At 43.2% G+C, this 26,198-nt stretch overlaps 1 protein-coding gene across 5 annotated transcripts in view; it reads left to right on the top strand.

Moving 5' to 3' along the window:
- PFKM (phosphofructokinase, muscle) overlaps positions 1–26,198 on the top strand; it is a 45,355-nt gene that overhangs the window by 8,327 nt on the left and 10,830 nt on the right. For 3 of the 5 annotated variants that reach the window (XM_013063007.2, XM_004765637.3, XM_004765635.3), the window contains 9 exons: positions 14,836–14,928; positions 21,177–21,250; positions 22,044–22,121; positions 23,444–23,633; positions 23,857–24,022; positions 24,710–24,754; positions 25,197–25,305; positions 25,412–25,507; positions 25,740–25,832. In XM_013063007.2, the coding sequence (XP_012918461.1) occupies positions 14,836–14,928; positions 21,177–21,250; positions 22,044–22,121; positions 23,444–23,633; positions 23,857–24,022; positions 24,710–24,754; positions 25,197–25,305; positions 25,412–25,507; positions 25,740–25,832 (944 nt within the window). Of the gene's footprint in view, positions 1–11,372; positions 11,525–11,550; positions 11,573–14,835; positions 14,929–21,176; positions 21,251–22,043; positions 22,122–23,443; positions 23,634–23,856; positions 24,023–24,709; positions 24,755–25,196; positions 25,306–25,411; positions 25,508–25,739; positions 25,833–26,198 lie in introns of those variants that run through there. The other 2 variants (XM_004765636.3, XM_004765638.3) reach the window with 2 other exon arrangements.

Here is a 26,198-nt window from a genome sequence, read left to right as displayed (position 1 = left end):
AGATCCGTGCCCACTCCCTAGTCATGACACTAACACTGGAGTAGTGAATGGGCTCGTGGGTATGGCATACGCCATTCTCTTAATTGTCCCCCATCTGTGCCGGCCTTAGGTAATCCTTGTTAAAGAAATCCTCTGTCTTCATGAACTACTCAGATTCCTGGCTATAGTATCTAGCTTTATCCTGGTTTGGAAGGTACTGTTCCAAACTTTCTGTAACTTCATTTGACTATCCACTCCTTAAGAGGACTAATGGCCACAGCATCATGAACCAGGCACGTTAGAATACCTCAACTGGGTTACCGAAGTGCTCTTCCTATCTAGCTGCTACAGAATTATCTTTAAACATCTTCTGACATTTCTCTCCTCCAGAATACCTTCCTTGTTGTTTTTTTTTTTTAAAGATTTTACTTATTTATTTGACAGACAGAGATCATAAGTAGGCAGAGAGTCAGGCAGAGAAAGAGAGAGAAGGAAGCAGGCTCCCCGTGGAGCAGAGAGCCTGATGTGGGGCTCAATCGTAGGATCCTGGGATCATGACCTGAGCTGAAGGCAGAGTCTTTAACCCACTGAGCCACACAGGTGCCCCCAGAATACCTTCTTTTATAATAACTATAACTTTTGCACTTAATCTTCGCCTGGACTTCATGTCAACATCCTCATAGCTAACTGATATATGGAGAGTTCTGGGAAGTACAGGAGAACTTTCTAAATACCTTCCTGTACTCTGAGATTAATATAAAGAATATGCCTTTCATCATTTGGTACCAGGACATGACCTATAAGGTGAGATATCATATGGGTTTCCTGACATGCTGAAAACAGGAAGACCACCACCGCCAGATAGTACAAGATAGAAGAAATAGCGGATTTGACCACATGACCTTCTTGGTCCAGATGAACTTCTTTTAGGTTCCATACTTTTTTCCCCCCTCACTCTCTGCCTATCCCCTAAATCCTGAATTTTAGCTACTGACCTCAAGAATTGAAAAAAGCTGGTTATGGTTTGGGATAAAGTTCTAGATTTCCATCAGCACCCTAGCTAATTCCCATACTTGAATATAGCATTAGAATAGGCATAAGTCCCCTTGTGGAGCCCATCAGAGTACTCCAACTTTTTTTTCTGGTACAAACTCAGGACATTTCAGCTTTCTTATTTGGAGGAAAGGTCCAGAGTATTCTTTTACAGACCCGTTAATGCTTACCAGCAATGAAAATAATCTTAGAATCAAATTCAGCTGCTGGCTTAAGTTTGGTTACCTGGAGAATGTGTTGGCATCATTTCTTGTTTGTTTGTTGTCTAACTTGCTGTTTTGCTTCTGTGATTATTGGTCCTTAATTCTGCTAAGCTGTGCAATTTACTCTTGACACTTTCCTTAGGCACCCTACCTTGTATGGCAATATTTAGATCCCTTCCGCAATTCCTCTTCTGTAGTCACCATTCTGTGTTTACATGTAGGCTTCGTGCACCAACAGCCTGCCCCATGGAATGCTTCTCATCCTCCCTGATTAGAGGGAGGAGGGTTGAACGTATGTCATATCTCCTAGAACTGCCCATATTTTAAATATTCTCTCCCATCATCAATTTACCAATAAATTATGTATCCAAATTTTGAAATGTAAGATAAGTCAACCATACCTAGCTAAGATGACCTTTCTAAGTTGTTCAGTTTCCTTAGAAACTGTATTTGAAATTTAAAAGTTAGTTAATAAACAGAAAATTGGAAAGAGTAAAATGTATGGTCTGGAGTCTATGATTTAAATTAAAGAAAACTCATTTTTAAAGAGCTAATCACTGTTTCATTGTATCATCCATCTCTCTAATACTGAAATATTTGTATCCATTTGTGTCTTACTCTGGAATGGTCCAAATAAACACCACCAAATTCTTACTATCTAAGTTCCTTTTTTTTTTTAACTTCATTTACCCTCAAGTAATATGAATGTGTCATAAGAAATTGGTGCATTATATTTGTTAATTGGGGTATTGATTTCTTCAATTATATCCCAGGCCCAGTGAAACATAAACTCCCTGTGAACCTTTGTTAGTCCCTCTAGATTTTAAAATCCATGAGAGTTTATTATAACTCAGCACCTGGTATAGTGGCTGGCACATAATGAGTCCTCAATAAATAATTATTGAATGTATGAATTAATAATGAATAGGGATTTCTCAAGAATTCTTATTAGGAAGATATTTACAGCTCTTCTTAATACAATGTGTTTCTTCCATCAGCTATCTCTATTTTGTGTTGGTTTTTACTAGTTAAATTCTCAGAAAATAACATCTTTAAGTTTGAAGATTGCATTAAGATGACCACAAGCAAGGCCCAAGTACTTCTGAGAAAATTCTTCTTTTCTATGGCTTCCACCCCCAACTGACCTGAAGGTGCCTTTTGAGATGATAGTTCCTTGATTTGTGCTTATATAATTTTCCAGGAACTCCTGGGGATGATTGATGCCTGGACAGAAAAAGGAATCTAAAGAATCAAGTGTCTTTGGATAAGACTAGGAGTAACAGTGACATTTCCTTGCTTTCACCTAATTAATGCAATAATTCATTAAGAACACTTTCAATGAAGACTTAAAAGTTGGTTTGGGGTAGGGGACCCTGACTGGCTCAGTTGGTAGAGCATATGACTCTTGATCTTGGGGTTGTAAGTTTGAGCCCCACATCGGGTATTGAGGTTACTTAAAAATAAAATCTAAAAAAAAAAAAATATTTGGTATTGGGTAGAAAGGGTAGAGAATTGATCATCTCTCAGATTTCAACCTTTATGTTGGAGTTAGAATGCTGTAGGAAGCTTTTCTAACTTTTCCTTTTCTAAAACTTTTTAACATCTTTATTGAGATATAATTCACAGATCATAAAATTCACCCATTTAAAGTGTATAATTTGAACATTGGCATTCCAAACGGATTCCTCATAAGTAGCTTACAAGTTACCACTCCATCCTAGCAATAAGTAAAAGTAAAAAGACTGAAAAATTAACAATTCTTCTTGGATCCATAAGAAACAGGGAGGACACAGGGCAGACTGCTAGCCCCAAATCTGGAGAGACAGACAGGCAAGTACAATTTATCACGGCTTACTAGAGCAGAGACCCATGAGTGGAAACCTTCTTGGAATTAGTGATGGGGTAGGAAGCCCGAATTGTAATTAACTAATTTCTGGAGACAATTCTGAGAGTTAAAAACTGCAGGGGGACCCAGTCAAAGGGAGTCCCCACAATATTGTGAGATTTACTTTCAGGAGCTCAACCAGATTCTCATAGTAAATATCAGAGAAAGCCCCCTGAGACTTCCAACAAGGTGAGGAGAAAAGGAACCATCTGAAATAAACCAGAGCATTCTTTCCTGGTCAACAAGCCCTGCCTTCAGAGGAAACAAACCAGGGCTTAATTTACTGGGTTGTTATCAGAGTCTAACCTACCCGAGGGAGAGAAATACCCAACTCCAGCCCACTCTAGCCATTCTGGCCCTGGGTAAAAAACCTGAGAAATTTCTGTGAAGTTCATAGTCTAGGGACAGAAGCTGGAATCTAATCATAGGACTGTAGATGCTTCCTCTCCCCACCACATCTTACCACCACATTGGACTGTAGACTAAAGGCCTATTGACGGCACTTCCTTTTGCCCATTACATCATGTCTGGCTGTCAAGAAAAATTACCAGACATATAAAAAGGCAAAAAACACAAATTGAAGAGGCAAAGCAAACATCAGAATACAACATAGCAGGGCATCTAGCCATTTTAAACACCTATGAATAATGTGTTTAGGATTCTAGTGAAAAAAAAAATAGACAGCGTGCAAAACAGAAGAGCAATGTAAGCAGACAGATGGAAATTCTAAGAAAGAGCCAAAAAGAAATGCCAGAGATTAAAAAAAAAAAAAACATGATAATAGAAATGAAGACTGCCTTTGGTGTTAGTACACTGGGCATGGCTGAGAAGAGACTAAGAACTAAAGATTGTATGAATACAATTCTCAAAAACCAAAAAAAAAAAAAAAAAGAAAAGAAATATTGAAGAAAACAGAACAGAGTACCCAAGGACTGTGGGACAAATACAGCAGATGTAACATACACAAAATGGGAATACCAAAGGGAGGAAAGAAAGGTAAAGGAACAGAGGAAATATTTGAAACAATAATAACTGAGAACTTCTCCAAATTAATGTCAGACATCAAACCATAGATCCAGGAAGCTCAGAGATATATGCCAAAAATAAAGACAAAAACCCTTACATGTAGGCATATCATTTTCAAACTACAGAAAATCAAAGATAAAGTACCAAAAGAAGCCAGAAGAAAAAACACCTTACCTATAGGAAAACAAAGATAAGAATTGCATCTAACCTCTCCTCAGAAACCATGCAACCAAGAAGAGCATGGAGGGAAACATATGAAATGTTGAGAAAAAAAAATCAACCTAAAATTCTGTACCCTGAAAAATTATCCTGTGAAAGTGAAGATATGGACTTTCTCAGACAAATTGAGGGAATCTGTTGCCAGTAGACCTGCCTTGTAAGAAATGTTAAAGAAGTTCTTTAGAGAGAAGAAACATAACATGGGTCTGAAACTTGGATCTACACAAAGAAAGGAAGAGCATCAAAAAATGAATACACGGGGCGCCTGGGTGGCTCAGTGGGTTAAGCCGCTGCCTTCAGCTCAGGTCATGATCTCAGGGTCCTGGGATTGAGTCCCGCATCGGGCTCTCTGCTCAGCGGGGAGCCTGCTTCCCTCTCTCTCTCTCTGCCTGCCTCTCCATCTACTTGTGATTTCTCTCTGTCAAATAAATAAATAAAATCTTTAAAAAAAAAAAATGAATACACGGATGCCTGGGTGGCTCGGTCGGTTGATCATCTGCCTTCAGCTCGGGTCATGATCCTGGGGTCCTGGGGTCAAGCCCCACATCCGGCTCCCTGCTCAGTGGGAAGCCTGCTTCTCCCTCTCCTGTGGAGTGTGTTCCCTCTCTTGCTGTGTCTCTCTATGTCAAATAAATAGGCTCTTAAAAATTTTTTTTTAAATGAGTACATGAAGATAAAGCAAAAAATTATTTTTCTTATTCCTAGTTGATCTCACAGATAATAACTTGTTCAAAATAATAATAGCAACAATGTAGTCAATTACATAAACTCACATATATCTATGCAGTTTACTCTTGAACAATTTGGGGGTGAAGGGCACAGGTGAAAATCTATGTGTAACTTTTGATTTCCCCAAAACTTAACCACGAATAGCCTACTGTTGACTGAAAGCCTTATCAATAACAATTGACATCTTTTGTATGTTTTATGTATTACATACTGTATTCTCACATTAAAGTAGGCTACAGAAAAGATAATATTATTAAGAAAGCCATAAGTAACAGAAAATACATTTACAGGACAGTAAAAAAAAAAAATTGCACATAAGTGGATCAGCATAATTCATGCCAGTGTTGTTTAAGGGTGGGTTGTATACACCTATGTTATGTTTGTATATAAGTAAAATGAATGACAGCAATGATACAAGGAATGGGAAGAAGGAATTTGGATTATTTTCTTATTATAGGTATTCACACCACATGTGAAGTTGTATAGAGCTATTTGAAAGTGGACTTGGATTAGTTGTAAGTGAAATATTGCAAACTCTAGGGCAACCACTAAAAAGGTAAGAGTATTACTGATACACTGGGAAAGGAGAATGCAATCGTATAAAATGTTCAAGTAAAACCACAAAAGGCATGGGCGCCTGGGTGGCTCAGTGGGTTAAAGCCTCTGCCTTAGTCTCAGGTCATGATCCCAGGGTCCTGGGATCGAGCCCTGCATCGGGCTCTCTGCTCAGCAGGGAGCCTGCTTCCCCTTCTCTCTTTGCCTGCCTCTCTGCCTACTTGTGATCTCTGTCTGTCAAATAAATAAATAAAATCTTTAAAAAAAAAAAGAAACCACAAAAGGCAGAAAAAAGAGTGAAAGACAAAAATAGGAACAAAGAACAAGGGCAAAAATAGAAAACAGTTAATGAATATGGTAGATATTAATCCACTGTATCAATAATCACTTTGGAATGTCAATGGTCTAAATGTATCAATTAATAACTAGATTGTCAGAGTGAATCGAAAACATGACCCAACTATATGTTTTCCATAAGAAACCCACTATAAATGTAAAGATACATATAGATTAAAAGTAGAGGGAGAAAAATATATCATGCTAAAGCTAATTTTTAGAAAGCAGTAGTAGCTCTATAATTTCAGACAGAACAGACTTCGAAGTAAGGAAAAGTTATCAAAGATGAAAGGCATTACATAATGATAAAGGGGTCATCTCTAAAAAGATATAACTGTCCTTAATGTGTATGTGTCTAACAATACAGCATCAAACTACCTGAGGCAAAAACTGGTAGCAGTGAAAGGGGAAAGAGAGAAAGAGATTTACCATTAGAACTGGAGATTTCAACACTCTTCTTTCTGGAAGCAACAGATTCAGGAGGCAGAGAATAGGCAAAGGCATAGTTGAACTCAACATCATCATCAACCAAATTAAATAAATGACGTCAACAGTTCATCCAACAATAGCAGAACACACATTTTTCTCAAGCTCACGTGGAACATTCACCAGGATAGCCCACATTCTGGGCCATAAAATACACCTTATCTAAAGGAACAGAAATCCATGGGGCACCTGGGTGACTCAGTTGTTAAGCGTCTGCCTTCAGATTAGGTCATGATCCCAGGGTCCTGGAATCAAGCCCCACATGGGGCTCCTCGCTCAGCGGGAAGTCTGCTTTTCCCTCTGCCACTCCCCGTGCTTGTGCTTGTGTTCCCTCTCTCGCTGTGTCTCTCTCTGTCAAATAAATAAATAAAATCTTAAAAAATAAATAGATAAACAGAAATCCTACAATGTCTGCTCTCAGACCATGATGGAATTAAACTAGAAATCAGTAACAAAAAGATAACTGTGAGGATATATGAGATTTAAACAACACATAAATCACACATAGGTCAAAGAAGTTTAAATTTTCAAAAGAAATTTAAGAATATTTTGAACTAAATGAAAATGAAAATACAACTTAGCAAAATTTACTGGATGCAGTGGGAGCAGTGCTTAAAGGGAAATTTATAATATTGAATGCATGTAAGAGAAAGGAAGAAGGTCTAAAATCAATAATTGAAGTTTCTAACTTGGGAAACCATTAGAGAAGAGCACATTAAATCCAACGAAAAAGAGAGAGAGGGAGAGAGAGAGAGAGAGAGAAAATAAGAATTAGACCAGAAATTGGTGTAATTTCAGCCTATGTCATGATCTCAAGGTCACGAGGTTCAGCCCTGCATCCCCCTCTTTGCTGTGTGTGGAACCTGCATAAGATTCTCTCTCTCTATGTCTTCCTCTGACCTTTCCTCCCACAAGGGAAAGAAAAAAAAAGAAAAGAGAGCAGAAATCAACAAAACTTTTTAAAAGAAAAAAAAAATCAATGAAACCACAAGCTGGTTCTTCAAAAAGATCAATAAAACCTATAAGCCTTTAATGAGGCTAAATACGGAAAAAAGAGAGAGGACACAAATTATTACTATCAGAAATAAAAGAGGGGATGTCACTACAGATTCCAGGGACATTAAAAGGAAATAAAAGAATACTCTGAACAAATCTGTGCCCGCAAATTTAATAACCTAAATGAAGTGGACCAATTCCTTGAAAGACACAGTATTTCAAAACTCATACAAGAAGAAATAGGTGACTTGAATAGGCCTAAATCTATTAAAGAAATTGAACTAATAATAACTTTTCAAAAAAATTAATAACTTGTCAAAAAGAAAGCACCAGTCCCAGGTATATTCCTGGTGAATTCTGTCAAACATTTAAGGAAGAGATTTTGCCAGTTTTCTACAATCTCTTTCAGAAGACAGAAGCAGAGAAAAAACTTCTAAATCATTCTGTGAGCCAGCATTACCATAATACCAAAACCAGAAAAAGACTTTAAAAGAAAAGATTACTACAGATCAATATCTCTTATGACATAAGTGGAAATTTCTTTTCTATCTCTTAAATATAAAATGCAAAACTATACAATTCCTGGAAGATAATATAGGACAAAACCTAGTTGACCTTGGAGTATGGTGATGCCTTTTTAGATGCAATTCTGAAGATATTATTCATGGAAGAAATACAGTGGACGCTTGAACAACACAGGTTTGAACTATGGAGGTCCACATATACACAGACTTTCTATGGTACTGTAAACATATTTTCTCTTCCTTATGGCTTTCTTAATAACATTTCCTTTTCTCTAGCTCACTTTATTATAAGAATAAAGTATATAATACATGCAACATACAACATACATGTCAATAAACTGTTTATGTTGTTGGTAAAGCTGCCTGCCAGTCAACAGCACGCTGTTAGTACAGTTGGCCCTTGGACAACATGGGGCTTCAGGGCACCAACCCCTTGTGCAGTTGAAAATCAGCCTATTAACTTCTGACTCCCCACAAATTTAACTACTGTTAGTGGTAACTATTAACTATGCACAAGGAAACCCATGCAGTTCAAACCCATGTGTTTGAGTGTGAACTATAATTAAGTTTTTGGGAAGCCAAAATTTATACATAGCTTTTTAGACTGCATGGGTTTCCTCTTATTATTCAAGTGCCAACTACAATTGATAAACTCAACTTCATTACAGTGAAAGCCTGTCATTCAGTGGAATATAGTATGTTCATAGGGCTTGCAGTCATTTTAAGTTTAGGGCATTTCCATCACCCACAGAAGAAATCCTGTCCTCATTGGCGGTCACCCCTCATTTCCCCATAGCCCCAGGTAACTGCTAATCTACTCTCTGTCTCTATAGATCTGTCTGTTCTGGACTTTTCATATAAATGGTATCGTATGGTAGTGGTCTTTTGTGAATAGCTTCTTTCACCTAGCATAATGTTTTTAAGGTTTATCCATTTTATAGCATGTATCAGTACTTCATTTTCTTTTATTGCCAAGTAATATTCTATTGTATGGACATGCCACATTTTCATCAGTTGGTAGATGTTTGGCCTATTTGCACTTTTTGCCTATGATAAAGCTGCTATGACCATTGGTATACACATTTATATGTGTGTGTCTGTGTGTGTGTGTGTACATATGTTTTCTTTTTCCTTGGCTGTATACCTAGGAGTGGAATTGCTAAGCCATATGGTAACTCTGTTTAACACAAGGAATTGCCAAACTGTTTTCCATAGTGACTATATAATTTTACATTTATACCAGCAATACACAGGGTTCCAGTTTCTCCAGGTTCTTTCCAATACTTGTTACTCCCCCTTTTTTTAAAATAGTCCTTCTAATAGGTGTGAAGTTGAATCTCATTGTGGTTTTAATTTGCATTTTCCTAGTGATTGGTAATGTTGAGTATCATTTTATGTGCTTATTGGTTATTTGCATATTTTACTTAGAAAAATGTCTCTGTAAACCCTTGCCTATTTTTTTGTGTTTTAATATTACAATTTTATTAGATATTTCATTGAACAAAGTATGCTTTTTAAATGAGTAGACTTTGTTAGAGAAGTTCTAAGCTTACAGAAAATTGAGCAGATTGTACAGTTTCCTCTCCCATGGTCAGTTTCCATTTATTACTACTTGAATCAGTATGGTCCATTTGTTACAAAGATAAGCCAATATTGATACATTATTATTAGCTAAAGTCCATAGTTGATATTAAATTTCACTTTGTGTTCTAAGTTCTATGTCTTGACAAATACATAATGTCATGTATCCAACATTATAGCATCATGGAGAGTAGTTTTACTGACCTAACAATGCCTTGTCCTTCACTTATTACTCCTTCTCTACTCCCAGCCCTAGACAACCATTGATCTTTTTGCCATCTCTATAGTTTTACCTTTTCCAGAATGTCATTTCCTTGAAATCATACAGTATGTAGCATTTCCAGACTGGCTTCTTTGACTAAGCAATATATATTTTAAGTTTCCTCTCTGCCTTTTCTTGGCTTGATAGGTCATTTCTTTTTATTGCTAAATAATATTCCATTGAATTGATATACCACAATTTATCCATTCACCTTTTGAGGGACATTTTGGTTGCTTCCAGTTTTGGGCAATTATGAATAAGCTGTTATGAACATATGTGTGCAGGTTTCTTTGTGGGTCTAGTTTTTGGTCCATTTGCATAAATACTTAGAGGAGTACAATTGCTGGAATATAATAAGGTTATATTCAGTTTTGTAAGAAACTGCCAAACTGCATTTTAAAATGATTGTACCATTTTGCATTCCCAACAAAAGATTAGGGTTCCTGTTGCTCTACATTCTTGTCAGCACTTGGTATTGTCAAGGTTTTTTGTTTGTTTGTTTGTTTGTTTTTTGCTTTTTAGATGCCAGCCATTCTGATATGTAGTATATCTCACTGTTTTAATTTGTGGCTCTCGAATGAGAATGCTGTGGACCATCATTTTGTATGATTATTTGCCATCTGTATATCTTCACTGGTGAGGTATCTGTTCAGACTTTTTGCCCATTTTTGAACTGGGTTATTGTCCTTTTATTATCGAATAGGAAGAGTTATTTACATATTCTGGAAACCAGGCCCTTATCACATATATGATTTGCAAATTTTCTATCCTCTTCTATAGGTCGTCTTTTGATGGTAACATTTGCACCACAAAAGTTTTCTGTATTCCAGTGCCTTCATTTTAACTCTTACTAATTGCAGCCAGAATATACAGGGGCAGAAACAAAAACAAGTAAGAGGAAGAGCAGTGGGAAGAGCCAGGAGAGGAGAGACGCCTTCGGAGAGGCATTGCCACAAAGCCCTGGGTGGAGAGAGGAAGGAATAAAGAGGACGGAAGAAAAGAGGCGTCTTTAGTTCTGGCCCAAGTTCCCGCGGTGGATGCCGTTTGCTTTGTAGCCCCCCGGATTTTCTCTGAGAAAGGTACATACATGTAAAAGGAGTTTTTGAGGTCCTTCTAAAGAAAATACCGGTGTTCAACGTTCCTCCAGGGCAGGGACTCTATTTCCTTTACCTTTTCATCCCTAAGCACCTAACACAAACCCCGGCAGAAAGACTTTCCGTAAATGTTTAGAGAGGGGGAAAGGTGAGAGAAAACGCATCCGGCCGTTCGGGGAAGTTGACTCGTTGTGGAGGGTGTTTGAATGCAGGGCGTCTCAGTCCGTCCCCGCTAGGAACAAGCTGTCTCCAAGAACAACCCGGGAGGCAACTAAATAATTTCTGACTCCCACTGTGTACAGGAGCTGAGGGTTCCCAAGACAGAGATGGGGACCCGAGAACCTTCTGTGGAATGACGAGATTAAGCTGATGCCATATCTGAGCCGTTCTTGGGAGAAGGAGGGACGGGAGGAGAAAGAGGAGAGGGAGGAGGTGGAGCCTCGGGAGCAGCATCAGCCAGTGGAGGTTGGGCAGCCTCGCTTTCCCCTCCCTTGGTGCCTCCACCTGGCTCCTCCCCGCGGTCGCCAAGCTCCCCTCCCCCTTCCCCAAGGACAGTCTGCAAGGAAGCCGTGGCGGAGGAGAGCTGAGACTAAAAGGCAAGAGGGGCCCTTGGGTAAAGACCCAGGGAGAAAGCTGAGAGCGAGGTGGGGATCCCTGTGCTGGGAGGAGGCGGTGGGGAGAACTGGAAGGAGCGGATGGGAAAAGAAGAGGTGGTATGGCATGTGAAGCTGGAGGGAAGAGGGGGGATGGGTAGGGCCGTCCTGAAGAATCCTAGCTCTTGGGCTCAGCTCCCTCTGCTTGCACGCGCAGCCCCCATCCCTGGGAATCAGTACTGCTGGACCTCGTTGCCCTTGGCTGCCTGACTCCTATCCTGGCACGTGTCCAATTCAAATCAGTGCACCTGTGATGTTGTCTCCCTGTATTTCTCCCTCCCGCACGCTTATCTACACACATGGGATTTTATATTTAGATTTTATGCCTGTGTTTCTACGTGTGTGTCACTGTGAATCTGTAAGGATGCTTATAGATGAATCTGCGTACATTTGGTATTCCGTGCCTTTATAACTGGTTTAGAGATGCAAAAGAATCCGAGCTGTGTTTGCAGGTCAGCACTCCTAACCTTCCCCCTGGTGAATTCTCTCCCTCAGGGAAGCCCCCAGGGGTGAAAGATCAGAGTGTGGGTTTGTAAGTGAGGAGCTCCCAGGGTGAATGAGAGGAATAAACTCAAGGGAAATAGGATTAGCATACTCAACGTTTTGTTCTTCTGTTCCCCAATTTTTGCCTTCCTATTTGCACTAGCTAGTTAGTCTTTCTTTTTTTGAGAATGGCAGAAAATTGAACATGAACACTCTAGTTATTAGGAGAGTGTCTCCATCCATGTCTGTTTATTGTATTTCTTTCACTGTTTGTCATTATATGCTTTTTAAAGTCCTATTTGTATGTGTTAGAAATAGAGTATGGAGCTATGTATCTAAGCATATTAAATAAAAGTTTTCATATGCCTGTGTGCATTTTGTATTGTTTGTCAGTTCCCTAATACTTTCAGTAATGATTTATTGAACTGTGATGTGCACAGACTTCACCAGGCTTTGGAAAGCTGTGGGAGAGTTTTTTAAAAATGAACATGATCCCTCCCTGGAGGATTGTTCAGTCTAGTTAGGGAAAATGGCTTATAGCAATCATCTATCCCGGGGTCTGCAAACACTTTCTGTAAAAGGCCAGATAGTAAATATTTTAGTCTTTGCAGGCTATCTGGTCTCTGTCACCATAATCTACTCGGTTATGGTAGTCAGAAACAGCCATAAGATGATGTGTGAAAGAATGAGAGTGGTATGGATAATGAAATTTTAATTTCATGCAATTTCAACATGTCATGAAATTGTTTTTTCAACCATTTAAAAACATGAAAACGTTTCTTAGTTTGCTGCCATATGAAATCATAGAAGGGGCTAGATTTGGTCCATGTGCTATATAGCTTGCTGACTCCTGATCTAGTCTGACCTTCTTTTCAATATATGAGAAGCAATTTAAATACCACATAGGGGCGCCTGGGTGGCTCACCCGGGTAAGCAGCTGACTCTTAATTTCTGCTCCAGTCATGATCTCTGGGTCCTGTGATCTAGCCCCAAGATGGGCCCTGCCCTCAGCAGGGAGTCTGCTTGGGATTCTCTTTCCCTCTGTCCCTCCCCATTGTGTTCTTTCTCTCTCTCTCTCAAATAAATAATAAATTTTTAAAAATCACATAAAGTAGTGATTAAATGCTAAATGAATGATCCAGTACCAGACAATATGTGATGAGAGGAAGTCCCAAAAGAAACTCCTTGACCTGTGAGGTTGTCAGTGAAGGCTTAATAGACTTAATATTAATAAGGTTGTGACTAGGACTGGTCTTAAATGATGGACTGGGCTATCGATCTGGGGAAAAGGGCCTGGGTGGCTTTCTGGATGCGGGATCAGTGTGCCCAAGTACACACGTGGGGAGGAGCAAAGTAATGTTCAAGTGATGATGGAGCAGGAAATTCATGGGAGCAAAGGTTGAAGCGGTAGGCAAGGGCCAGATCATGGAAGCTTGGACCGCTGACTCAAGAAGCAAGCACAGATTACGTGTAGTTTGTGAGGCTCTGTGTCCCTTAATAATACTATGTGTGTTTGTGTAGGTGTGTCTTCATGAGTGTCCTGTTGCATGTATTTTATGGACACGTGTGTGGATTTGTGTGTTGATGTGTGTCTTTATCAGCAGCTCCCCTCCCCTGATTTCCCCAGATTCAGAGCAGAAATAGGAGCTGTGCTTAAAGGTCATTAGGCCCCATTCAGGTAAATGCATCCTCTCTCCACTGAGGCCCCAGGGTCCGCCGACCTTCTGTGGAGGTTTGTTTTGTGTCTCTGATAGAGTGGACAAGGGAAACCAACAGAGGGAGAGCAGCTATTGTAGGCAGTTCCGGTGGAGAGAGGCAGCCAGGATCGCACAGAAGAGAAGGGTAAGGGCAGATAGAAGGGAGAAGAAAAGGATTTGGCAACCATTCTGACTCTGAGAGTAAGGAGGAGATAAATTAAAAAATTTAGGTTTTAGCCTGGGTAACCGGGAGAGTGATGATTCTGTTGACATTTTAAGGATATGAAAGCGTGTCTTGCGTGTTCCTGTGAGAGAGATAAATAAGACTTGCAGACAAAAATAGGAAGGTGGTCACATGTCATGTGTCCCTATCCCTGCAAATGTGGCGATGATTCTGTTACTCTTCCCGCCGGATAACGTGTGTGAGGTGCAAGGCCTGAAGGGGAGTCAGGAGATGCCCAGGGAGCCTGAGAGCACGAGAGAAGCCCTGGAATGTCTTTAACCGTCCCTGAGCCTGAAGCATTGATTTGTGCAAGCTCAAATGTGCATGTTAAACCTCAAACTCTAGCTCCAGCTTAGCTCGATTCCATACAACTGAACCCTGATCTTCACCGTAACCCAGCCCACCCTTGCTTTCCTGCTTCCATCTGACAGGTTCTCAGTCAGTGCCCCAAACCTCATCGGGTTCCTGCTGTCTGCAACAGCCTTTCCCTTCATGAAAGCTCCTCTCTTCCCCTTGAAGCGAACTTGACTTTCCTCCCTGCTTTCTCATTTCTGTTCAGTGAACTGCCCTTCCCCTTGACCTTAGCTTGTTTTCCAAATAGGCTCCAATTGAGGTGGGAGGGATTAGCTAGGACCTTTGCGGTGCTGGATTTGATTACTGTGACATTTCAGCCTGTCACTCTGCGGGGGTGTGGCCTTCTTCTGGAAGAAGTCCAAAGCACCCAGGCTGTAAAGCCCAGACTTAGTATAGTGAGAGAGTCTGACTTGAGGCGGCTCTCACCAGTCAAACAGCCATTTCCCCGAGCACCTCGATCTACTTGTGTCTTAACGGGTCATTCCCTTGAATTTCAGAGTGGATCATGACCCATGAAGAGCACCATGCAGCCAAAACCCTGGGGATCGGCAAAGCCATCGCCGTGTTAACCTCTGGTGGGGATGCCCAAGGTAAGGAGGAAGGTGCTGCTTGGGGACGGACAGAAAACATGGCTGGTGGGCCCCCTTGAATTTCTTGACTCCCTTCACTTGTAGAACAAGAACTGTCCTCCTTAATGTCCTCCTGCTGTAGATTCACGCTGGAATCCTGGGTCTTCCCAAAATTCTCTGTCAGGTCTAAGTCCCCTAGTGCTTCTGGATATTGTTTGCTGTAATTTACTCAAATCTTCATATAACTTCTTTCCAGGTTTCTCTGAAGATTTGGGACCATTTGGGTCTTTTGGTACCTGAAAGACAGGTGTTTCCTCAAGCCGCATTAGAAAGAGACTAAAGAGATAAAGTTGTTGAGAAAGCAGTAGGTGGATTCATTTCTAGGACACCGAAGTAGTGGGGAAAGGGAGGGACCAGAATTGGGATTTGATGGACTCTACGTAGAGCCTTAGTTATTGCCTCTGATGTCTGTGGGGCTGCTGCACTGGCCAGGGTCCAGCATCTCATTCCGATTGCACATTCCCTTCTAGTAGGCACAGTTCTGCTCCGTTTTCTGTTTTCTCTGGCCTTTTCCTCCTCTTCCATTCCTTCAGCCCTCCAACAAACAGGAATAGCAGCAGTTAATTGGTACAGACCCATAGGGGTCTAGGGGTGGGTTGGGCAGACAGCAAAGCCGGAGAGAACCACTTTCTGGGTTGAGTCCCAGAAACCTGCAGGTCAGGAGAATCAGGTATATGGCAAAATGAAGTGGGAGGTAGAGAATGTGATTTTTTTTTTTCTCGTTTGATGGTCTCATGTATTCTAGTTTATAATACCTTGAAGAGAGGCAGACTGTCTTTGAGAGGGACACCAGGACATGGACACTGTGCTGGAAAAAGAGAGAAGGAAAGAGATTTTAGCTGGTTTCCCCTTCACTCCACTCCTCTGTCTCTCTAGGCTTCCCAGACTTTGTGTTAAGCACCCATTTTGTTTGGGGCCTTGTCCCGTGTGTTTTGAAACAGTTGATTTCCTTGGGGAACTTATAGTTCTAGGAGGAGAGGTAACATACATTTCTAGAGTGTTTCTACATTTCTTCTGTGAGGTTCATAAATAACAATAATCAAGTGTGCCTTAAACAAGCAGAACCCACTTATATTATGAAACATTAGGCTTTAGTAGGACTAACCAGGGAAAAGTTCCCAGGCAAGGTAGATTTCAAGAAACTGAACTCTTCATTGAATGGATTCTTGCTTCAACAGTGCCTAGTACATAGTAAGTGCTAAATAAACATATTTCTAATTAAGTGCAAAGGGAATTATTGAGCACCTGTGTAGCAAGCAGGATGGTGGGCACTAAGGATACATTGACGAAAAGGTCACAGGTTGTCTTCGCTCTTACAGTCCTTCTCAAGAGTGTTATTAGTAAATCTAGATTTTAAATATGTTTTAAACTAATGTTTATTGAGTTACACCTGTGATATATATTATGAACATGAGAATGCTAGAACGAAGACACTTAGGGAGGAGGGCTGAGAAGTCTGAGTTCAGGAATGGTGACTGGATTGGGAATGCAGAGCCCTGCTTGAGGCTGGCTGGCTTCTCTTGCTTCTCTGTTCTCTCCTGGAAAGACTCCCATGCTACATAAACTCTTGAATGTTGACCCTAAAACCTTGGTAAGATGGGTTGTGAAATTGGATGAAGCGAAGCAGGAGCTTGCTGAAAATCCAAGGGAGGTATATGAGGTTAGGAAATTATGAAAAAGAAGGGCTCTCTGGAGAGGGGGAAGTGGTTAAAAAAAAAAAAAAGGAGACACACACACACACACACACACCCCTAGGATTTAACTTGAGTCTAAGAGCAGCAGAGCCCTTCTAACTTCGGATCCTGAGCAGAACCTTCATTTTAGAGGAACTGTCACCTGCGTCACAGGAAGTTCATCCTTCCTGGAGGCAGAGGCTAGCATTAGCTGATTTGCGGTGGGCCAGCTGGACCCAGGCCTGTGGGGTCCTGTGACAGGCACGGTGTCTCCAAGGAAACATCCCATTGGGAGGCCACATAACATCACAGGTGCACGGGAGCAGTTGGGACGGGATGAAACTGAGAGAGGCAGGAAGCAAAGCAGAAAACTCAAAGCAGAGCCGAGAGATCCCAGCTGAAGGAGCAGCTCAAATACAGCAGTGGCCTGCCCAGAGATCAGTTTCACGATCTTTAGTTTTCCCAGGGAGAGCAGAGCATAGAAATAATTTTTCCCCAGAGGCTGTGGGCCATATGGGAGAATGAGATCGGGCTCTGTAAAATCCAGACAGGCCACAGCTCTGTCATTCCCTGAGTTCAGCAAAGCTCGTAACTTTTTAAGGTAGAAGAGAGGCCAGAAAGCAGCCTGAGTTCAGAAGCTGGTCTGAGTAGATACAAATCCTCATTCCTGCTTCAGCCCAGGAATGGCCCCAGCTCTGCTCAGTCATACCACATTGGGAATTCTGACATTGGCTTATTCTGCTGGAAAGGATCGCAGTTGTCTGCTCTGGCCCTATGTCCTCAGAGGGGCAGTCCATTCCGAATGCATGTCTATCCTGTTTGCAAAGGTTTTAGAGGTTTACCGGAATAGGGATTCGATGACTTCTCTGGATTGCTGTTCTAGGATTCATAACTTGAATTACATATTCAGAAGTGTAATTTAGGTCTAACATTTATTTCTCATGTTGGAATTTAAAGGATCTCCCGCCCCTCCATTCAGAGTTCAGTTAAGGTAGAAAGAAACTTTTTAACATTTGCTTTCAAAAAGGTAGTGACCAAGTCATTTATTAGTTTGTTTCTGTCTCATGTGATAGGGACCCATCACCCGTAGAACCGTAGTTCTCCCCAACGCCTCTTCCCTACAGGCTGTAATTAGAAACTCCAGAGTACGTGCCTCTGATGTTCTCCAGAGCCCCTCTTCGCTGTACCCAGAATACCCCCTGGGTGGTGCCTGTAATCTTATCCTTCGTCTTGCTTCTAATAAGTGAGACAGCTGCGAACACAGGGTTATTTAGGGCAACGTGGAACAGCTAAGGAGAGCCTGGCCAGGACTGGTCTGGGGCCAGAATAGGCCAGTAATGTGAAGTAGGAGAGCCCAAAGAATTGCTGGGACTCCCTAGTAAAAGTTAGTATACATCCCAGTCTGAGATTTCTAGGGAACTGGGGGTTTGAGATGCGGTATAGGGGACGAAGGGAGTCTTAAAACTTGGTTTCTAGGAAAATAGCTGTCAAACTTAGAGGCAGAAAGGATGACCTCTGGAGTTTGATAAGATGAGGTGAGAAGGTAAAGGGAGGAGAGAAGAGAAAGAATTTTCTTCTGCCCAATGAATTTGGATATTTCCTACCTGACAGCCATTGTTTACACTTAAAACCTTTTAAGTCATTTGTTTTTCTTAAGTCTTTTTTCCCCTACTCTTACTCAGTTAAGGAGTGGGAAACAACATTCTAAATTACAAATTTCAGAAGAATGCTTTTTCCTTATTTTTTAAAATTAAGGATAGGCCAGAGCTCGTGCTCTGGAACTCCAGGTAACCCAAAGAGAATCCCAAAGGCCTTGTCAAAGTCTAGAAAATGAATAAACAACAGTCCTTTCTATTCTGATCTTACAGACTTTATTCCACCTTCCTAAAGCACAGATGGCTATGCATTGACTCTGACTTTGCTCTTTTCATAAACACAGGCTTTTCCTAAAACTCCTGAGAAGCCTGCTTCCATCACAGATTTTTCCATTTTGATCCCTTCAAGTTGAGAATGTGAACCTAGACTTCTAGACTCTGACAGCGCTGCTCACCAGGACCTCTTGTAGGCAAGCCGAATCTTTCAGTTCTTATCTGAGATCAGTTTTGGGAGCCTTCGGCATTGTTCCAGCTTCTTGAAACTGTCCCCTCTGGCTTCCAAGACATCGCTAAGCTGGTTTTCCATCTGTCTTTATTGCGGCTCCTCCTCAGTCTCCCTCCTGGATCCCATTTTCCCCTGCCCTTTCTTTCAGTATTGGTTTTCCTCTGGGTTCCATCCCTTGCCTTTCCCATTTGGATTCTACATATTCTCTTGAGACAGCCTCTTCCAAGTCCACGTGGATGTCCCACAAGAACTTCAAGCTCCGTGTCTCCCAATATGAATGTGTCATCCGCACCCCCACCTGTCTGACTCAAAACCCGCCTCCACTCGGTTAATTGCACCACCATTGTACCCCGCGCCTGAATCATTCCTGGTGCGTTTCCATCCCCCTCTCCAACACCTTGAAATCTAACTGCATAGCTGTGCTGCTTCTGAGGTGTTCCCGTCCACTGTCTCCTTTTTGTCCCCAATGCCACTCTCCCCTGCATCCTCCATGTTGCTGCCATGGTGATCTTTCTGATGCGCACAGAGCATCATGCCTCTCTGCTCTTGAAAGTCTGCAAAGATTCCCCATCATTTGCAACTTTGTTCTTCTAGGTCACATACCCCTTTAAGTATCATATGAAAGCTACGGACCTTCTCCCAAATGAAATTCCTGTGCCCAGAACACTTTTCGTAGTTTCATGGGGTTCATGAAGTCCCCGAAACCACCACCCATGGATCTCCAGTCGAACCCTGGCCTACAGAATAAGAGTCACAGTTCCTTATGTGGCATTCGGGTGCCTGCCTAGCTGTGTGTGGCTTCATCTCATGCAGTGAGACAGAGCACAAGTCAGGGGAGGGGCAGAGGGAGAGGGAGGAGCAGACTCCCCACCAAACAGGGAGCCCAATGTGGGGCTCGATCCCAGGACCCTGGGATCATGACCTGAGCCAAAGGCGGACACTTAACTGACTGAGCCACCCAGGCCTCCACCTAAGGTGGTTTCTTGACTCTTGCCTTCATTTGTGCTATTCTCCTGCCTGGAACACTCACCCAAAGTGTCCATCTGACAAAAGAGATTTATAAGGATATAATCCTTTGGGTCTTAGGTCAAATGCTGTCATTTCTGTATAACCTGTCCTGACTTCCTCCAGTTGAGATGCTCCTTTTCCTTGCTCCCACTGTGCTTTGTACATATCCCCTTTGTAGGGATCCATGTTGTAACCATATTATATTCTTTGCAAGTCTTGAGGACCATTACCTTGATTTTGTATCCCTAGACTGTATCATTCACTACCATTTCCCTTGTGCCTATATAGTGCCTGGAGCATGTATTCAATAAATATTTGCTCAACGAGTGAATGGCCCTTCGATCTGATTTGGCCCTTTTAGCCATCTAATACCAAATCTTGTCAACCTGTAAACTGCCCCCCCCCCCCAAAAGACCCCAGACATTTTGGTCTTTTTTAATCTGTTCCATTCCAGGCAGTTTGGGATTTTGTAGTAGTTCTTGATGGATTTTAGTTTGCTGCTGTGGATTCTTCTAACTACGGGTTTCCCTAGTGCTCACTGGAATTTGGCATTTCTCTAGCCAGGATTAAGGACCCTAGGAGTAGACTTGAGATTGAAACAAAAAAATGAACTGGGATATCTGAGGGAAGGTGGTTCAAATGGTTCACAAGAAATTGATCTATCTTGGCTTTGAGATTCCTTGAGCATCACGGTGAGCCCCTCCTCCCATTACAAGGTAGGAGGGGCTTACTGGGGTCAAGTCTCGGGAGTGTCTTCCATCTCTCACCAGGGAAGCCCTGCTTACTTCGTACAGTTATCAGTAGCACTGGTTCTAATATTCCGGCCTTTATAGCTTCCACCGTGTGTCGTGTGTTGTGGGGGGTGTTTCCTCCACGGTATCCATGGTAGAGACTGTTCTTGCCACTGAGTAGCTACTTTTCCAGTAGCTACTGGAAAAGAATGATGCTTAAGTGGGAGAAAGGGGAAAGGCTCTCCTCTCTGTTTTAGTCCCAATTAGTGTCAGTCCTAATTGTTTCTCCCAGTGGAGATAGTGGCTCTGTGACTGTGGCTTCTTTGGACTTCAGTTTTCAAATCTGTAAAATGGAGGCAGCTTCAGAGTTGTGGATAGGAGTCAATGAGATGAGGTTTGATAAGCATTTAGCAGTGTCTAACACTACAGTAAGCATTCAAGATGATGATTCCCTGGATTGCCCTGGTGAGGAAAGGTCTTAGGAAAGATGGGATTTGGGGGAAAGGGAGAGATATCTGGAGCTACATATACACTAAACATGGTAATTCAGTGTTAGTGGGGAGGCTGGGAGACTTGGAGGAGAGAAGTATTCTAGATTCAGAGAAAAGCCTAAGAAAAGGACTGGGTCATATCTTGTAGTCCAGGCTGCTTTTCTGAGGACTAACTTCTCCTTCTTGTCTTTCCTCCCTCCTTGCAGGTATGAATGCTGCTGTCAGGGCTGTGGTTCGAGTTGGTATCTTCACTGGTGCCCGCGTCTTCTTTGTCCATGAGGTTGGTTCTCCACTTTGTTCTTCGTCATTCTTTCTCTGTTTTCTGCTCCTCCCTCCCTACTTTCTCCTTCCTCCTCCCAGTTACATGCTATGTCTCACCTGTCTTGGCTCCCCCTCTCCATGAGTATCCCCTGCCACTCCAGTCTCCGATAATGATGGTGGGATCTAGGGGTCTGCAGACTGGGTCCTCATGGTGCTTGTCCAATTTAGGATAGAAGTACCTCATTTCAGAGTATTTCACAGAAAATTTAGTATATCCAGAGATAGAACCTTTGGAAGGAAGAGTCTCATCAGGTTTCTGTAGTTTCCTAAACCTTCTGAGGGTCTAACTCCTCTACCATTCTCTCCCTTCCCTCTCGTTCTTTGTCCGCTCTTCGCTCTAGGAGATTTATTTGCTTTCTTCCCAATTTCCTCTTTTCAAGTCCCACTTCTCTCCCTCCTTCCCTCCAACACCCTTCTCTTTTCCCTCTGCTATTATCAAAGCCATCTGTTATTTAGTTCCCTGGGAAGCAGATTGGAGGACATGGGATGAGCCAGAAGAAGGGGGAATTAGGATGAAATATCAGGAAGGACATCCTGCCCTTTTGAGATTGTAAGAAACTAGAAGAGGGCATTGAAAGTTGATGTCTTCTTCCTTGGACTGTGTTAAATTTAAGAGTGTCGTGGGCATCCAGGAACAGTAATGGGAGGAGGTGGTTTGATTCTGAGAACTTCTTCCCAGGACCCTGTCTTAATTGTGGGGGTTTAGGAGAACTGGCCTAGCAGAGGCTGAATGGGTGTAATGTGCCTCACAGGGTTACCAAGGCCTGGTGGATGGCGGAGATCACATCAGGGAGGCCACCTGGGAGAGTGTTTCGATGATGCTGCAGCTGGTATGTTCCTGAAGACTTCTGTCCCATGTTTGTCCTTGCTGCACCCCACTCTGGTTTGGCCTCATGGTTGCTCACGTTCCCCCCATGTGGCTCAATGTGAAGGGTTCTAGGACAAGAGAGGTGCCATGACTGCCCTTTACTCTTTGAGTCTGAAAATATGTCCCTGTTTTCCTAGGGTGGCATGGGGACGGGAATGTGGTCACAGGACAGTTTGCTCTTTATAGAAAGGTCATAGGCAAGACTTGAGGAGCCACTATGTAAGCAGGACCTGCTTTGGGATCACGGGGAAGGCCTGGCCATGAAAATAACTTTACCAGAGGACTGGAGCCAGAGCCAGAAGTAGAGCTGAAATCTGCCAGTCCTCATGTGATGGAGATAATGTCACCTGAAACCAAAGTGTTTAAGGGAGGAAGGAACCAATATAGCATTTCAGAGTTTCCAGAAAACACCCCAAGATGATGCTGACTATATCCGGAACCCTTCGTGCCACTTTATCTAAGTCATATACCTATTTTCTGATTTATTGAAAAATCTGCAAATTACATTTGTATCCCCATTCTTTACTTCAACCCTCTAAGAATCCATAGGAAAAATTTTAATGTGCAGTACTTCGTGAAAGTTCTCTATAAGCAATAATGCCTGCAGTAAAGTGGTCTGAGAATGAGCCAGAATTCTCCATCAATACTCCCAAAGGCATGGAGCCAGTTACTTAGCTCTCTCGGGGTATCTATACGCCCCTGGGAATACTCAGAGCTATTTTTCCTGTGAATACCTAGGTATTGTGCTTCCTCTCACTAGCACCATAGTCTGAGGAGCAGAGAGGAAATTGGCAGTGCCTGGTTGCCATTAGAAATCAGTGAGTTCAAGAGGGAAAAGGTACTACCAAGCACATTGGGATGAGCTCCTAAGAATAGTTTGGATGCAGTCTGATGAAGTCAGGTCACTAGGGAGAATTTCCAGGACTGAAGCCAGTGCTATTTCTTGTGAAAGATGGAGATTATTCCAAAAGCCAACTGCATGTATGTATTCCTTTGCTGTCCTTGTGGATAATCACTTTGATGACAGTCTTCAATGAAATGGGTTGATCTTAGTCTTCAAAGAGGTATAGCAGAATATAAGGAGTAACCCTATGATAGCTCAGCCACTATCATTTCTCTCTCTTCTAGAAAGGACAGATGGCCCTTCAGGATGTCAGGGCCCTTTCTAGAAAGGCATGTGGTTAGGACAGCCCATCACAGTGTTGGAATGGAGGAAATCTTAGCATGTTGAGCCCAGATTTGGCCGTGTCCTCTGGGGAGCTGACTTCTACCTCTTCCCCACAGGGAGGCACAGTCATTGGAAGTGCCCGGTGCAAGGACTTCCGGGAACGAGAGGGGCGACTGCGAGCTGCCCACAACCTGGTGAAGCGTGGGATTACCAATCTGTGTGTCATTGGGGGTGATGGCAGCCTCACTGGGGCTGACACCTTCCGTTCTGAGTGGAGTGACTTATTGAGTGACCTCCAGAAAGCGGGTGAGACGTTGTTGTCATAAGTATGATTTGTGCGCCTGCACACACCCCTGTCCTCCCACTGGAGGAAGTCATTACCTAGATGCAAACGGACAGTTTCTGGCCTCCTTGTTCTGCCATTGCTTATGGTTCCCATTGGCTGCAGATCCTTCCCTCCCCAGTCACCTGCTCTTTTGGCATGCAAGGCACCTCACCCAGTGGCTTCTGGTTCGCTTGTCTTTGTCAGGTAAGATCACAGCAGAGGAGGCTACAAAGTCCAGCTATCTGAACATCGTGGGCTTGGTGGGCTCGATTGACAATGACTTCTGCGGCACTGATATGACCATCGGCACCGATTCTGCCCTGCATCGTATCATAGAGATCGTGGATGCCATCACCACTACTGCTCAGAGGTAAGGGGCAGTGTAGGAGGGTGGCAGCTGGGACTGGCTGAAGGGCTGGGGTCTAGGGAAGATGAATGCTTTGGAGCTGTAGACTCTAACAACCAGTTTCCTGGGGCCAGAATCCTGTTTTTAATGAAGAGTTATCCCTGGAGCCCCGAAATTGCGCTGCCGTCTACATGCTGTGCGTTTGCCTCTTGTCGCTGTCTAGTGCACTGTCCACACTGTAGCTCTGAGGGCTTTAATACCCAGGGGGTCTCCCAAATGATTAGGGGCTAATATGAGATGAATCCAGGGAGCCCCAAACCTCAGCCACCCTTTCAGCCAAGTCACAGTGACTGTGGTGGCCACCACCACCACTCTGAGAGTGTGAGAAGGAAGGACAGAGTGTCATGGTTTCCCAGGGTAATCCTTGGAGATTCCGGGCCAGTCGAGACCTCACTTTTTTCCCTCCCTTCCTGGGCCCCCTCGCTCCCCGAAACAGAGCCACAGGACTGATACAATGTACTGCTGTATTTCAGCTACCCTGTAGCTGACGTGTTTCCCCGGGTCTCCCTGGTCTTTCAGGAAGCTTGTTGGAAGCCTGTTGGAAGCATAAATGCATCTCCCAGGGAGCTTTAATGGGTGGATGCGGGTGGCAGCTTGATCCTGGCCACAGGGACACGAGGACTGTGTAAGCCTTTTGTCTCTCTCTTGCAGCCACCAGAGGACGTTTGTGTTAGAAGTGATGGGCCGGCACTGTGGGTAAGATCCCCATCTGGAGTCACTGATTCTGCAGTGCCAGCAATGGCTTTCTCTTCCCCGGAGAGTCCAAGGAGGTCTCCCAGGGGTAGCAGATTTGGAGGTGTACATGCTCCTCTGCTTCCCTGCTTCCAGCCCTAACCCCCCACCTACCCACACGTGCGGGGTTGTGCCTGTGTGTATGGGCCCAGGCACACTCCAGTGTGAAGGGACACACAGTGCTCTGAGACTAGAAGCTGCTTTGGTAGGTGAGCATGACTAGAAGGTGCTCCTCAGGGACAGAGGCCCACTGAGAAGCTGTCTCAAGAAGATACCTCACCCCAGGAAGGAAACCACAGACCTTCAGACCTTCCACTGACTATGGGGACAGGCAGACCTGCTGGGTATGGGTGAGGCTGTTCATGGATTGTGGCTCCTAGCGTGATGCTTCTGCCTCTCATCTCAGATACCTGGCCCTTGTCACCTCCCTCTCCTGCGGGGCTGACTGGGTTTTTATTCCTGAGTGTCCACCAGATGATGACTGGGAGGAACATCTTTGTCGCCGGCTCAGTGAGGTACTGGCACTTTATTTTGCCCTTAAAAAAACCCCGCCTGTTCCACTGATGCTGCCTTCACATCAGTTTCCCTCCACTGAGCTCTCTTCTCTTTGCTCTTGACCAGACAAGGACCCGTGGTTCTCGTCTCAACATCATCATTGTGGCTGAAGGTGCAATCGACAAGAATGGGAAACCAATCACCTCTGAGGACATCAAGAATGTAAGTAGGAAGAACCCAGAAAGGGCTTGGACACCATCCCCTGTCCCCTTCCCTAGTGATCTGAGTCTCCCCTTAGGCCTTCTGTACATCTCTCCCGATGTTTCTTGCCTCCTGGTGTCCAAGGAATTGTGATAAGATAAGAGGTTGAGCCATTTGGGTTTATCTTAGTCTCTACTTGTTTTCAGCCTCTGACTCTTTATCCCTGTCTCTGTCTCTCTTTTGGTCTCTTTAGCTGGTGGTAAAGCGTCTGGGATATGACACTCGGGTCACTGTCTTGGGGCATGTGCAGCGGGGTGGGACCCCATCAGCCTTTGACCGAATCCTGGTAAGTCATGGGGTTATGAGGCCCTCACATGTTGGAATTCATAGCCTACAGAACTGCACTTCGCCGTGACAGGGGCGCACCCCACTGACCATGCTCTGATGGCACCGGCCCTTGACCCATTCCTGTACATGTATCAGTTCCCTTCTGTTGCAAAAACTGGTGGGAAACTCTATGCTCCCCAAACGATGAGCTCCCAGATCTCTGCTTTGAGCATTAATACCATTATTAAGATCTAATTTCAGACTCTCAAATTGAACCCTCTTATCCTACTTTCATTGGAAGAGAGACGCCATACTCTTCCTTATTTTATCAATTATTAAGCCTCAGTAACCTCCTTGATTACTACAGTGGACACATTTCTCTGGA

This window comes from Mustela putorius, unplaced genomic scaffold (genome assembly GCF_011764305.1).
Source record: "Mustela putorius furo isolate JIRA1106 unplaced genomic scaffold, ASM1176430v1.1 tig00537227_pilon_pilon_pilon, whole genome shotgun sequence".
In the NCBI taxonomy this organism is placed as follows: Eukaryota; Metazoa; Chordata; class Mammalia; order Carnivora; family Mustelidae; genus Mustela; species Mustela putorius.
The sequence above is the reverse complement of the archived record's forward strand: the minus strand, read 5'-3'. Positions and strand labels throughout refer to the sequence as shown.